Here is a 12,019-nt window from a genome sequence, read left to right as displayed (position 1 = left end):
GTGAATATAGATACTTTTGTACCTGTTTCCTCCAGCATCGTCACAAGGTCCTTTGCTGCTGTTCTGGGATTGATCTGCACTTTTCGCACTAAAGTACGTTCATCTCTAGGAGACAGAACGCATCTCCTTCCTGAACTGTATGATGGCTGTGTGGTCCCATGGTGTTTATACCTGCATACTATTGTTTGTACAGATGAACGTGGTACCTTCAGGTGTTTGGAAATAGCTCCCAAGGATGAACCAGACTTGTGGAGGTCTACAAGTTTTTTTTCTGATGTCTTGGCTGATTTCTTTTGATTTTCCCATGATGTCAAGCAAAGAGGCACTGAGTTTGAAGGTAGGCCTTGAAATACATCCACAGGTACACCTCCAATTGACTCAAATGATGTCAATTAGCCTATCAGAAGCTTCTAAAGCCATGACATTTTCTGGAATTTTCCAAGCTGTTTGAAGGCACAGTCAACTCAGTGTATGGAAACTTCTGACCCACTGGAATTGTGATACAGTGAAATAATCTGTCTGTAAACAATTGTTGTAAAATTTACTTGTCATGCACAAAGTAGATGTCCTAACCGACTTGCCAAAACTATAGTTTAACAAGAAATTTGTGGAGTGGTTGAAAAACGAGTTTTAATGACTCCAACCTAAGTGTATGTAAACTTCCGACTTCAACTGTATCAGTCCCGTATCAGAACATGCACCTCTCTCTCATATCAATTATTTAGCAGACGCTCTTATCCAGAGCAATTGGTGTTAAGTGCCTTGCTCAAGGGCACACCAACAGATTTTTCACCTCGTCAGCTCAGGGATTCAAACCAGGGACCTTTCAGTTACTGGCCCAACGCGCTTAACCGCTAGACTACCTGCCGTCCCTTTTATGTACTTTTCCTCTCCCTCATAGTTTTCAGCAGTATCACACTCCCTTCTCCCCAGGGCGGACACAGCTATGTAGATGTAACGGGCGTCGTAAGGATTCGACCAAGGCACAGCAGGTTGAGTGCTCATTTGAACTTTTATTGAACACTTAACAAGAAAACGAACAAACACACACACAGTATTGCAGGCTAAACACAGCTATGCAAAAACAACTTCCCACAAAAGACAGGTGAAAAAAGGGCTACCTAAGTATGACTCCCAATCAGCAACAACGATGTACAGCTGTTCCTGATTGAGAGCCATACCAGGCCAACAAAGAAATACACAACATAGAAAAACCATAGAAATACAAAACAGAACAATACCCAAAAACCCCGACAGCACAAAACAAACACACCCCTGCCACGCCCTGACCAAACTACAATAACAAATAACCCCTTATACTGGTCAGGACGTGACAGTAGAGGAGTGGGATAGGTTCAGCAGCCATATAGTGTACTGAGAGTCTTTTTGTACAGTCATTTGCTTTTGCTTGGTGGGATGCATGAAAGGGAATAGAGAAAAGGGCTGCAGGGCTCACAGCAGAGGAGGCTTAAAGCAGTGGATTTTTCCATGCAACTGTGACAGGTGCTGCTGCGTATATGGTATTAGTCCTTAGGGCAGGCAAAAGTGTCAGCCTCCTCAACCCAAATCCAAAGCCTACCACCTACAACGTTTTAGGATGTGAGAGGCAAGTAAGAAGAGGCAAATTGTTGTAATTCTGCCAAATAAATGGCGGTATAGAGCACTGTGTTTATTGAAATTTGATTATCCAAAAGGTCACTTTAATCATGGCGATACAGCTTTCAAATCCTTTGAAGTTTATAGCGGAGCACTGGAAGTGCTGTTGAGGTCCTTGCCCGTCACCCCAGTTTTATCCATTTAAACCAGTCAGAAAGTGGGAGACTGCTTCATAATGGCTACCATTTAACTGAGGTACCAACGAGATATTGACATGGCAATGCATTCAAATAAAAGTTATGTGTTAATGGTTCATCTGTTTTTGTCCCATGAGATCAATTACAGTGAATCGTTAAAACAAGATGCTGGTAGGCTTATTGTATCTTCCAAAAAATATTTGCTATTACAGTTTTGTCTCTTAAAATGTAATGGTTGACTGGCTTGCTTGATCTTCAAATGTCATGTCAAATATCATGTCTTGGTACATCTTGTTTTTCTTTATGGTTACTAGTGGTTGGTTGCTGCAGAATTATGTAACTGGTGGGATTTGGATATGTAGATGAGAGTCAGCATGTCTCAACAATAGCTTCATTAGCTGTGATTCTGCTCCCGATGATTTATTGTGTTCTTTTCACCGCTTGTTCCAAAGACAGACAGACAAGGAGATCCCCAGAGTCTAATTTATGAACTACCTCTGGTGCATTGGGAGCAAATTGAGCAATTCTATTTTGTGTGGTTTCCCTTTTTGAGTCTGTAGCCAACCATACAATTACGGTGTTTTGATTACAGTCTACATACAGTATGTGTTTCAGCATGTGTTTTATCTGTAACCGTTAGTTGAGTTTCCCAATGAAGAAGGGGTCAGGTTATCGGTCCAGGGATTACGCAAAGATGTGTCATATTTTGTGGGGAGAGATGTTTTCTAGTGGCCCATCTAAAGTCCCTTTTACCGACTGCTCTCTTTCTATGAATTGTTTCCCGCTGGACCTTGTTCAGCTGCACACTGTATCGTTCCTGTTCTCATTTGGTTGAGGGGAATTCCCTTGGTCTGCTCTGTCTGTTGGCCATGGTGGGAGGGGAACTCTGTTAACTCTCACTGACGCTACAAATGTAGTCAGCACTGCAAATGTTTGCAGAGGTCTCTCCCCAAGAGATACATGGTTGGTTGCACATACAGTACAAAGCTCCATTTAGTCTATAGACTAGAGTATAGACTGCCTGTGGGTTTGTTTGACTGACAGCTTCATCAAAGCTTTATCATAGGCTCTTCTCGACTCTCTCTCGGCTGGATGGCTCACAGAGCAGTGTATTATACATTATAATTGTTTTATTTTCATGATTCCCTTTTTCGGGTCACCAAAAAGCGTGCACTGGTGATATTCACATGTCAATCTAACCCCTCATCTGTCCACCTCTTCTGGCAATCAGTGCTGTGCTGAATCCTCGATTCCTCAGATGTAGCGTCACCATCCTTGAAACCCACCCAGAATATGGTGGCTGTGTGTATCCACCCTTGGGATTATCTTCCTGTCTCCTGTATCTGTGTGTCATTTGCAGCTTTGACATAACTCCCTCTTCCCCCAGCCAGCATGCACAGGGTTCTCCCGCTCTATCTGATGTGCTTCCCGTGGTGGTGCATCCCATTAGAGGGGATGTTAAGCAGAGTGTTGCATGCAGTAGTATTTAGGGAAGGATTTTGAAATCAAAACACTATCTGTGGTCGAATCAGAAGAGCGAAGGGAAATTACATTAACCGTGCCTCTCTGTTAGGGTCTCCTCTCCTCTGTGTGTGTGTGTGTGTGTGTGTGTGTGTGTGTGTGTGTGTGTGTGTGTGTGTGTGTGTGTGTGTGTGTGTGTGTGTGTGTGTGTGTGTGTGTGTGTGTGTGTGTGTGTGTGTGTGTGTGTGCACGTGTGTTTGTGTCTGCCTGCTAGGGTCTCTTTTCTTCCATATCTTACATAACACCCAATCAGAGGGAATGATGTTGATCGGGTCCACTATTGTACAGGACTGTGCACTGTGCTGAGAGAACAGAAAGAATTACAGAGATAGAGTAGAGCAGCTACAATCAAAGAAAGGAGCACATCAGGGGAGGACTTATTGGTCTGGAGCTCTGGACCTGTGTGATTGTGCTGTGAGGCAGACAGATCATAAAAAATAGAATATAGTCAGACAATCAAAGAAAGAAGCAAGACAAGAACAGTAACTTTAGTGGTGAGAACCTTGCTTTCACACTTGCTTTCACATCAGTTGGTTTGATATCTCTCTGTAGAACACTCAGCGTAGAAACATCACTTTTGTGGTTGTTGTCCCTGCTGGCCCAGCAGGTAGTGGTTTTAATTTGAACGTGTTATGAAACAGGTAGTGGTTTTAATTTGAACGTGTTATGGAACAGGTGGTGGTTTTAATTTGAATGTGTTATGAAACAGGTAGTGGTTTTAATTTGAACGTGTTATGAAAGAGGTAGTGGTTTTAATTTGAACGTGTTATGGAACAGGTAGTGGTTTTAATTTGAACGTGTTATGAAACAGGTAGTGGTTTTAATTTGAACGTGTTATGAAACAGGTAGTGGTTTTAATTTGAACGTGTTATGAAACAGGTAGTGGTTTTAATTTGAACGTGTTATGAAACAGGTAGTGGTTTTAATTTGAACGTGTTATGGAACAGGTAGTGGTTTTAATTTGAATGTGTTATGAAACAGGTAGTGGTTTTAATTTGAACGTGTTATGAAACAGGTAGTAGTTTTAATTTGAACGTGTTATGGAACAGGTAGTGGTTTTAATTTGAATGTGTTATGAAACAGGTAGTGGTTTTAATTTGAATGTGTTATGAAACAGGTAGTGGTTTTAATTTGAACGTGTTATGAAACAGGTAGTAGTTTTAATTTGAATGTGTTATGGAACAGGTAGTGGTTTTAATTTGAATGTGTTATGAAACAGGTAGTGGTTTTAATTTGAATGTGTTATGAAACAGGTAGTGGTTTTAATTTGAATGTGTTATGGAGCAGGTAGTGGTTTTAATTTGAACGTGTTATGAAACAGGTAGTGGTTTTAATTTGAACGTGTTATCGAACAAGTGGTGTTTTTAATTTGAACGTGTTATGAAACAGGTAGTGGTTTTAATTTGAACGTGTTATGAAACAGGTAGTGGTTTTAATTTGAACGTGTTATGGAACAGGTAGTGGTTTTAATTTGAACGTGTTATGAAACAGGTAGTGGTTTTAATTTGAACGTGTTATGAAACAGGTAGTGGTTTTAATTTGAACGTGTTATGAAACAGGTAGTGGTTTTAATTTGAACGTGTTATGAAACAGGTAGTGGTTTTAATTTGAACGCGTTATGAAACCGGAGCCAGGGGAATTTATCAAAGATGAGACCTAGGCTGGAGTCCAGTCAAGATATGGGAGCTGACTCCCCGTTCCCTCATCATTTTCAAACAACTTTTCAGGCTGATATTTGGCTCACACAGCCTTGGAATGACATTTTTTTATCTAGGTTTCTCAGGATTAGGCAGCAGGAGAGTTAATAGACAGTAGCAGCAGTGTATCTGACGAGTAGTAAGTGTGTGTGTGGCGACAGTGTGCCTGTGAGTAGGTGTGAGTGTGTGGGTAGTGTCCAGTGGGTGTGCATAGAGTCAAAAAATAGTTAGTGCAAAAAGGGTCAATGCAGATAGTCCAGGTAGCTATTTTGTTAACTATTTAGCAGTCTTAAAGCTTAGGGTTAGAAGCTGTTCAGGAGCCTTTTGGTCCCAGACTTAGCGCTCTGGTACCACTTGCCGTGCAGTAGCAGAGAGAACAGAAACAACAGTCGATGACTTGACATCACCTGGTATAGTGGTCCTGGATGGCAGAGAGTTTGTCGCCAGTGATGTACTGGTCCGTACGCACTACCCTCTGTAGCGTCTTGTGGTCGGATGCCGAGCAGTTGCCATACCTAGCGGTGATGCAGCCAGTCAAGATGCTCTCAATGGTGCAGCTGTAGAACTTTTTGAGGGCCCATGGCAAATCTTTTCAGCCCCCTGAGGGGGAAGAGGTGTTGTTGGGCCCTTTTCTTGACTGTGTTGGTGTCTTTGGACCATGATACATCCTTAGCGATTTGGACACAGAGGAACTTGAAGCTCTCTACCCACTCCACTACAGCCCGTCAATATGAATGAGGGTGTGTTCGGCCATCTGTTTCCTGTAGTCCATGATAAGCTCCTGTGTCTTGCCGATGTTGAGGGAGAGGTTATTGTCCTGGCACCACACTGCCAGGTCTCTGACCTCTCTATAGGCTGTCTCATCGTTGTTGGTGATCAGGCCCACCACCGTTGTTTCATCGGCAAACTTGATGATGGTGTTGGAGTTGTGTGTGGCCACACAGTCGTGGGTGAACAGGGAGTACAGGAGGGGACTAAGCACGCACCCTTGAGGGGCCCCCATGTTGAGGGTCAGCATGGTGGATGTGTTGTTGCCTATCCTCACCACCTGGGGGTGGCCCATCAAGAAGTCTAAGATCCAGTTGAAGAGGGAGGTGTTCAGTCCCAGGGACCTTAGCTTAGTGATGAGCTTGGAGGGCACTATGGTGTTGAACTCTGAGCTGTGGTCCATGAACAGCATTTTCACGTAGGTGTTCCTTTTGTCCAGGTGGGAAAGGGCAGTGTGGAGTGCAATAGAGATAGTGTCATCTGTGGATCTGTTCGGGCGGTATGCGAATTGGTGTGGGTCCAGGGTTTCTGGGATGAGGGTGTTGATGTGAGCCATGCCCAGCCATTTAAAGCATTTCATGGCTACAGATGTGAGTGCTACAGGGCGGTAGTCATTTAGATAGGTTACCTTGGCGTTCTTGGGCACAAGGACTATGGTGGTCTGCTTGAAACATGTAGGTATTACAGACTGGGTCAGGGAGAGGTTGTAAATGTCAGTGAAGACGCTTGTCAGCTGGTCAGAGCATGCGCTGAGCCTGCGGCCTGTTTAAAAGTCTTACTCACATCGGCAATGGAGATCGTGATCACACAGTCATCCAGAGCAGCCGGTGCTCTCATGCATGGTTCAGTGTTGCTTGCATCAAAGCGAGCATAGAAGTAATTTAGCTCGTTTGGTAGGCTTGCGTTACTGGGCAGCTCTCGGCTGGGTTTCCCTTTGTAATCCGTAATAGTTTGCAAGTCCTGCCACATCTGAAGAGTATCAGAGCCGGTGTAGTATTTGGTATTTGGTATTTTATTAGGATCCCCATTAGCTGTTACAAAAGCAGTAGCTACTCTTCCTGGGGTACACACAAAACATGATATACTGTACGTGTGTTGAGTATTCTCTCTTAAAATTAGCCTATGAAGTGTGGAACTATATACAGATATCATTCCCTTTCTGGTTCTACTGGTAACAATAATATGCTCCTTGGCCCTTTTCTTGTGGTTATGTCTTTAAAGTTTAAAGTTTTTTCAGTATGCAGATAGGTTGCGAGCATGTGAGGTTGGGGATTGTACATTGCATAAGTGGAGATGTGTGTGTGAGTGCAACAGTGGCTGTATAGTGGTGGTTCGGAGACAGCTGGTGTAACACAGGGCTGGATGGAGGATCAGCAATCTGTCAACCAGCAATCCCCATGGCTGTTCCCGTCCTCCATCAAGGCCTGCGGGAAGGTGATGGAAAACAGCAGCCGGCCATGGCTCTGTGGCTTTGAGGACAGGGCCAGACCATGAGGTTTATGGCTGCATTGTGATTGCGCTCTCACACTCCAATGAATATAATGCCCAGGTGTCTTGTCTCAGACAGCCACACACTATATATGAGGACTCTGGAATCATCTGCAGTTGTATTTAATCGTGACTGAAACTGTGGCTCCCTTATTCCAGTAGAGCTCTGAGGAGCATTGGAGGAGAATATACAGACGTAATATTCCTACAGCAGCTGTTTCTTGTACTGTAATGTTCCATCTTATTTATGTTTCACCTTGTGTTCTTTAACTTTTTGTTAAATTAATTCCTATCATCACACCTCATCATGTTGGTCTTCTAGGTAGCTAACTCACCTTTCATGGAACATGCACCCTTCCCGCTCCCAACCTCTACCATGTGCCCCACAGATTCCCTTCCCGCTCCCAACCTCTACCATGTGCCCCACAGATTCCCTTCCCGCTCCCAACCTCTACCATGTGCCCCACAGATTCCCTTCCCGCTCCCAACCTCTACCATGTGCCCCACAGATTCCCTTCCCGCTCCCAACCTCTACCATGTGCCCCACAGATTCCCTTCCCGCTCCCAACCTCAACCATGTGCCCCACAGATTTTAGAAATTAAACCATGACAGAAATGTATAGTCTGCAATTAATTAAACATTTTTCCCTGGCAAACCTTTTTAGCTCTGCTTTTAAGGAGAATAACTCTAAATTACAAATTTTTCTGTCATAGTGAGAGGCTGTACGAAACTCTTATTCCCCAGAGACTCCCTGTTGCCTACACCGCAGATCTGTGTGTCTGAGAGAGAAACCCCCACTGTGAGGCTGTGGAAATGAAGCGGCACTAATGTTCTCTCCCTCAGCTGTGTGTGTGGACATTACACTCATCTGTGTGTGTGTGTGTGTGTGTGTGTGTGTGTGTGTGTGTGTGTGTGTGTGTGTGTGTGTGTGTGTGTGTGTGTGTGTGTGTGTGTGTGCGCTTCTCAGGACATGCATGCTTCAGCCGGTCCACCCCGGAACTGGAAGGGCATTGCAATCGCCATGATGGTGATCGTTGGTGTTCTATCACTGGTCATCCTTTCAGTCATCATGCTCACACCTGGTAAGATGAAACACAGAATGGGGGAGGGAAGAGAAGAGAAGGAATGGGGGAGGGAAGAGAAGGAATGAGGAGGGAAAGAAAGATGTAGAGAAAGAAATGGAGAAAAAGAATGCAGGAGGGTGAGAGAAAGAGAAAGGCAAGGGGGGTGAAGGGGGTGAGTGAGAAGGAGGCTTGAAGAACAGAGAGAGAGAGGGATGGAGAGAAGGAAGAGAGGATGCAGTGGGAGGAGGAGTGAGTACAGAGACTCTCCATCAGATAAACATATCAACAATGACATTCACAATTTGACAAAACAAATCAACACTGACAAATACAAAATTCCCCTGCATTGAAAAGAGACTCAGACAAAAGATGAGACTCCATTGCTATGCTAAGAACAAGCTGAGCCTCAGCACCAGCTGTGCCTTGGCTCTGTGTGGATAGAGGAAGCTTATTGTTCATTCCGGGTGGAAATGGTGTAACACAAGTTGAATGTTTTTGCCCATTTGTTTTCTCCCACTTTCTTATTTCTCTCGCTTTCTCTCTTTCTCTGGAAGATGAGTCTCACCTGTTTCTGCGATCCCGTCTCACCATGGAGGATCTGGAAAGTGAGAAGTATACAGTTCACGACCCCTGTGTGACCTGGTTGGATGGTAAGAGCCTTGATACCCTAAAGCGGGGGAACGAGATAGAACATGTATAGGGAAGCCAAGGCAAGCTCCCATTCATGTTATATTGAGTGAACCAACCAAAAGGTAACCATTTCCCTTCGGCCTGTGTTGTCCCTTCCAGAGAATGAGGTTGCTCTCAGAACCAGAGAGGGTCATGTCCTGTCCTACAGCCTCCACTCCAACATCACAGCTACCCTGCTGGACAACAGCTCTTTAGTGAGTAATGGCCCGTAACGGCCACGCAGGAGAGGAGCTGTATTCCACTATTGATCGGCTCATATACGGAGTCAGCCGGACAAATTCAATAGAGACTGAGTGGTCCTCCCAGATGAAGAAAGAACTATAGAACGACTGTTATTACAGTAGAGAGCAGTAGTAACTATACAGTTATATAGATATGCAGAGGCCGTGACAGTTTAAGCTCTTTTGGGTCTATTTGGTTCCCTCACTGTTCAATTGAAGCCTTCAACATACGGCTTCAAAGAGATTTTTCAAGCAAGAGCCTCACTTTGAACAACACCGCCTGGCTCTGTGCGATACTGACAGACTTATGTGGGTCATTGCCTAGGAGCTAAGCAGGGTTCTGTTGTCAAGATGGGGAGATGTCGTCTCCTCTCCGGCTCTTGCCAGATTCTCACTTGGTGTATCATCTCTGTTACTATGTTAATCCCACACTGTAGCTGTAAACCTACAACAGTAATTAGCATTCTGCTCAAGGATATAGGCAGACCTACTGTAACTATGGCCATGGCTTCCCAAGTGGCTTCCCAAGTGCAGTCCCATCTCTGACATTATCTATAACTACTTAGCTCCAGGGATGTTGTTCTTGAAGGTTAAGTGTCATATTAGATCTAGGCATGTTGTTGACATGTTTATCTCACCATGTTTTTTACAGGATTTGACTTACACCAAGTTCCATGTGTCTGCAGACAAGAGGTTTGTCCTGTTGGCATACAACATTCAACCGGTGAGTGACTCTGGTTATGACCAAATAAAATGCTCAGAAGAACCATCTCTTTTACGGTGTCAATCTTCATCAATAATCATACTCACTGTCAAAGCAATTCTCCAAAGACAACAAAGATGATTTGATCGCAACAAGGGTTTCCCACTCGCTTTCATTGAACACATTAGCTTTACACAGCAACGCCACAAACTGATTCCAGACCATCAGAGAAAATCAATTGAGTCAAATCTGTTTCCGTTTGCGACTAATGACAGGTCTATTTCCCAACTGCATTGTTACTGTCGTACAATGATGCCATGCATTCTAATCCAGCCTTTACAGTAAATCCCCTTATGAAACAGTTAGAAAGAGAAAGATTGAGGGAGGGAGAGGGAGAGAGAAAGAGAAAGGGAAACTAGTGATGCCGCTACAGTACTGCAGCAGTCTGTTGCTCTACATGCTATTCAAACAACAGCCACTAGTGAAATCACTGGCAATCTTCAGACTGGGTAATGATGGGGGAAGGGGTGTAGAAGGATGGAGGGTATGAATGGCGGAGAGAGAGTTTGATGTAGATAGCAGGGCAGGGGGAGGGAGAGAGAGCGTGGTAAAGTTGGAGCTGCATGCGGTAATGAAATCGCCCGGCGGGGAATGTAAAGGAGAAGCTTATATGAGAGTCTAATGTCTAATGCACACTTGCAGGTGGTTTGAGACAAACCCCAGCATAACAAGCAACTCTAACAACACATGCATTTTCCCGTTTCTCTCTTTGCCTTGTGATAGCTTTCTCTGTCTCCTTCTGTAAATAACCGCTCGCTTAATAAATAGTTTCCTGTTTCCCCAAAGGAGTGAGCAAAAGGTGTAATATACAGGTAATGGGAGCGGAGGAAAAAAATTATTAGGAAAAAAATAAGCCCTCAGCACAATTTTTGCCTTATTAAAAAGCCCTGCACAGATAAATGGCTGTTCTGACTGTATATAATCTGCTCTCTCTCCCTTATCCTCTCTCCCTCTTCCCCTCTCTCTCCCTTATCCTCTCTCCCTCTTCCCCTCTCTCTTCCTTATCCTCTCTCTCCCTCTTCCCCTCTCTCTCCCTTATCCTCTCTCCCTCTTCCCCTCTCTCTCCCTTATCCTCTCTCTCCCTCTTCCCCTCTCTCTCCCTTATCCTCTCTCTCCCTCTTCCCCTCTCTCTCCCTTATCCTCTCTCTCCCTCTTCCCCTCTCTCTCCCTTATCCTCTCTCTCCCTCTTCCCCTCTCTCTCCCTTATCCTCTCTCTCCCTCTTCCCCTCTCTCTCCCTTATCCTCTCTCTCCCTCTTCCCCTCTCTCTCCCTTATCCTCTCTCCCTCTTCCCCTCTCTCTCCCTTATCCTCTCTCTCCCTCTTCCCCTCTCTCTCCCTTATCCTCTCTCTCCCTCTTCCCCTCTCTCTCCCTTATCCTCTCTCCCTCTTCCCCTCTCTCTCCCTTATCCTCTCTCTCCCTCTTCCCCTCTCTCTTATCCTCTTTCCCTCACTCTCTCTTTCTCTCTTTCCTCTAGGATCTGTTCTCCTCATTTAGTAGTTGATGAACAGATTAGCACTGTTGTAAAATGGGGAAGCCAAAACACAAGTATAATTTTTTGCACATTAATATTGCTTTTTAGATGGTGTGTATGTATATATTTTACCTTTATTTAACTAGGCAAGTCAGTTAAGAACAAATTCTTATTTACAATGACGGCCTACCCCGGCCAAACCCGGACTACGCCAATTGTGCGCTGCCTTATGGGACTCCCAATCATGGCCGGTTATGATACAGCCTGGAATCGAACAAGGGTCTGTAGTGACGCCTTTAGCACTGAGAAGCAGTGCCTTAGACCGCTGCACCACTCGAGAGATATAGATAGCAGAGCTCATTCAGTCTGATTGAACGATCTAGTAACTGATGATCTTCAGTACATGCATCAGTACATGCTTCAGATATATGAATCAATAGGTTTTAGCTCTACAGTACCTGTGTGTTGGTTTGTCTACAATTCTCTGTTTGCATTTTTACTGTTGCATCAGCAGGATGTTCTATCCCCATCTATATGCACA

General features: G+C 44.4%; 1 protein-coding gene across 1 annotated transcript; it reads left to right on the top strand.

Annotated features, from left to right (window-relative positions):
* Positions 1 to 8,238: 8,238 nt before the first annotated feature.
* On the top strand, positions 8,239 to 11,423 carry LOC145860915 (inactive dipeptidyl peptidase 10-like). Its single transcript, XM_082962163.1, has 4 exons — positions 8,239 to 8,350; positions 8,887 to 8,982; positions 9,122 to 9,216; positions 9,896 to 11,423. Exons 1-4 carry the CDS (start codon positions 8,239 to 8,241, stop codon positions 10,085 to 10,087), a joined length of 495 nt encoding a protein of 164 aa, XP_082818289.1. The 3' UTR covers positions 10,088 to 11,423.
* The last annotated feature ends 596 nt before the right edge of the window (positions 11,424 to 12,019 follow it).

This window comes from Salmo salar, chromosome 15, assembly GCF_965601325.2.
Source record: "Salmo salar chromosome 15, fSalSal1, whole genome shotgun sequence".
NCBI lineage: Eukaryota > Metazoa > Chordata > Actinopteri > Salmoniformes > Salmonidae > Salmo > Salmo salar.
Note: the sequence above shows the minus strand (reverse complement) of the source record. Positions and strands in the feature narration are given on the sequence as shown.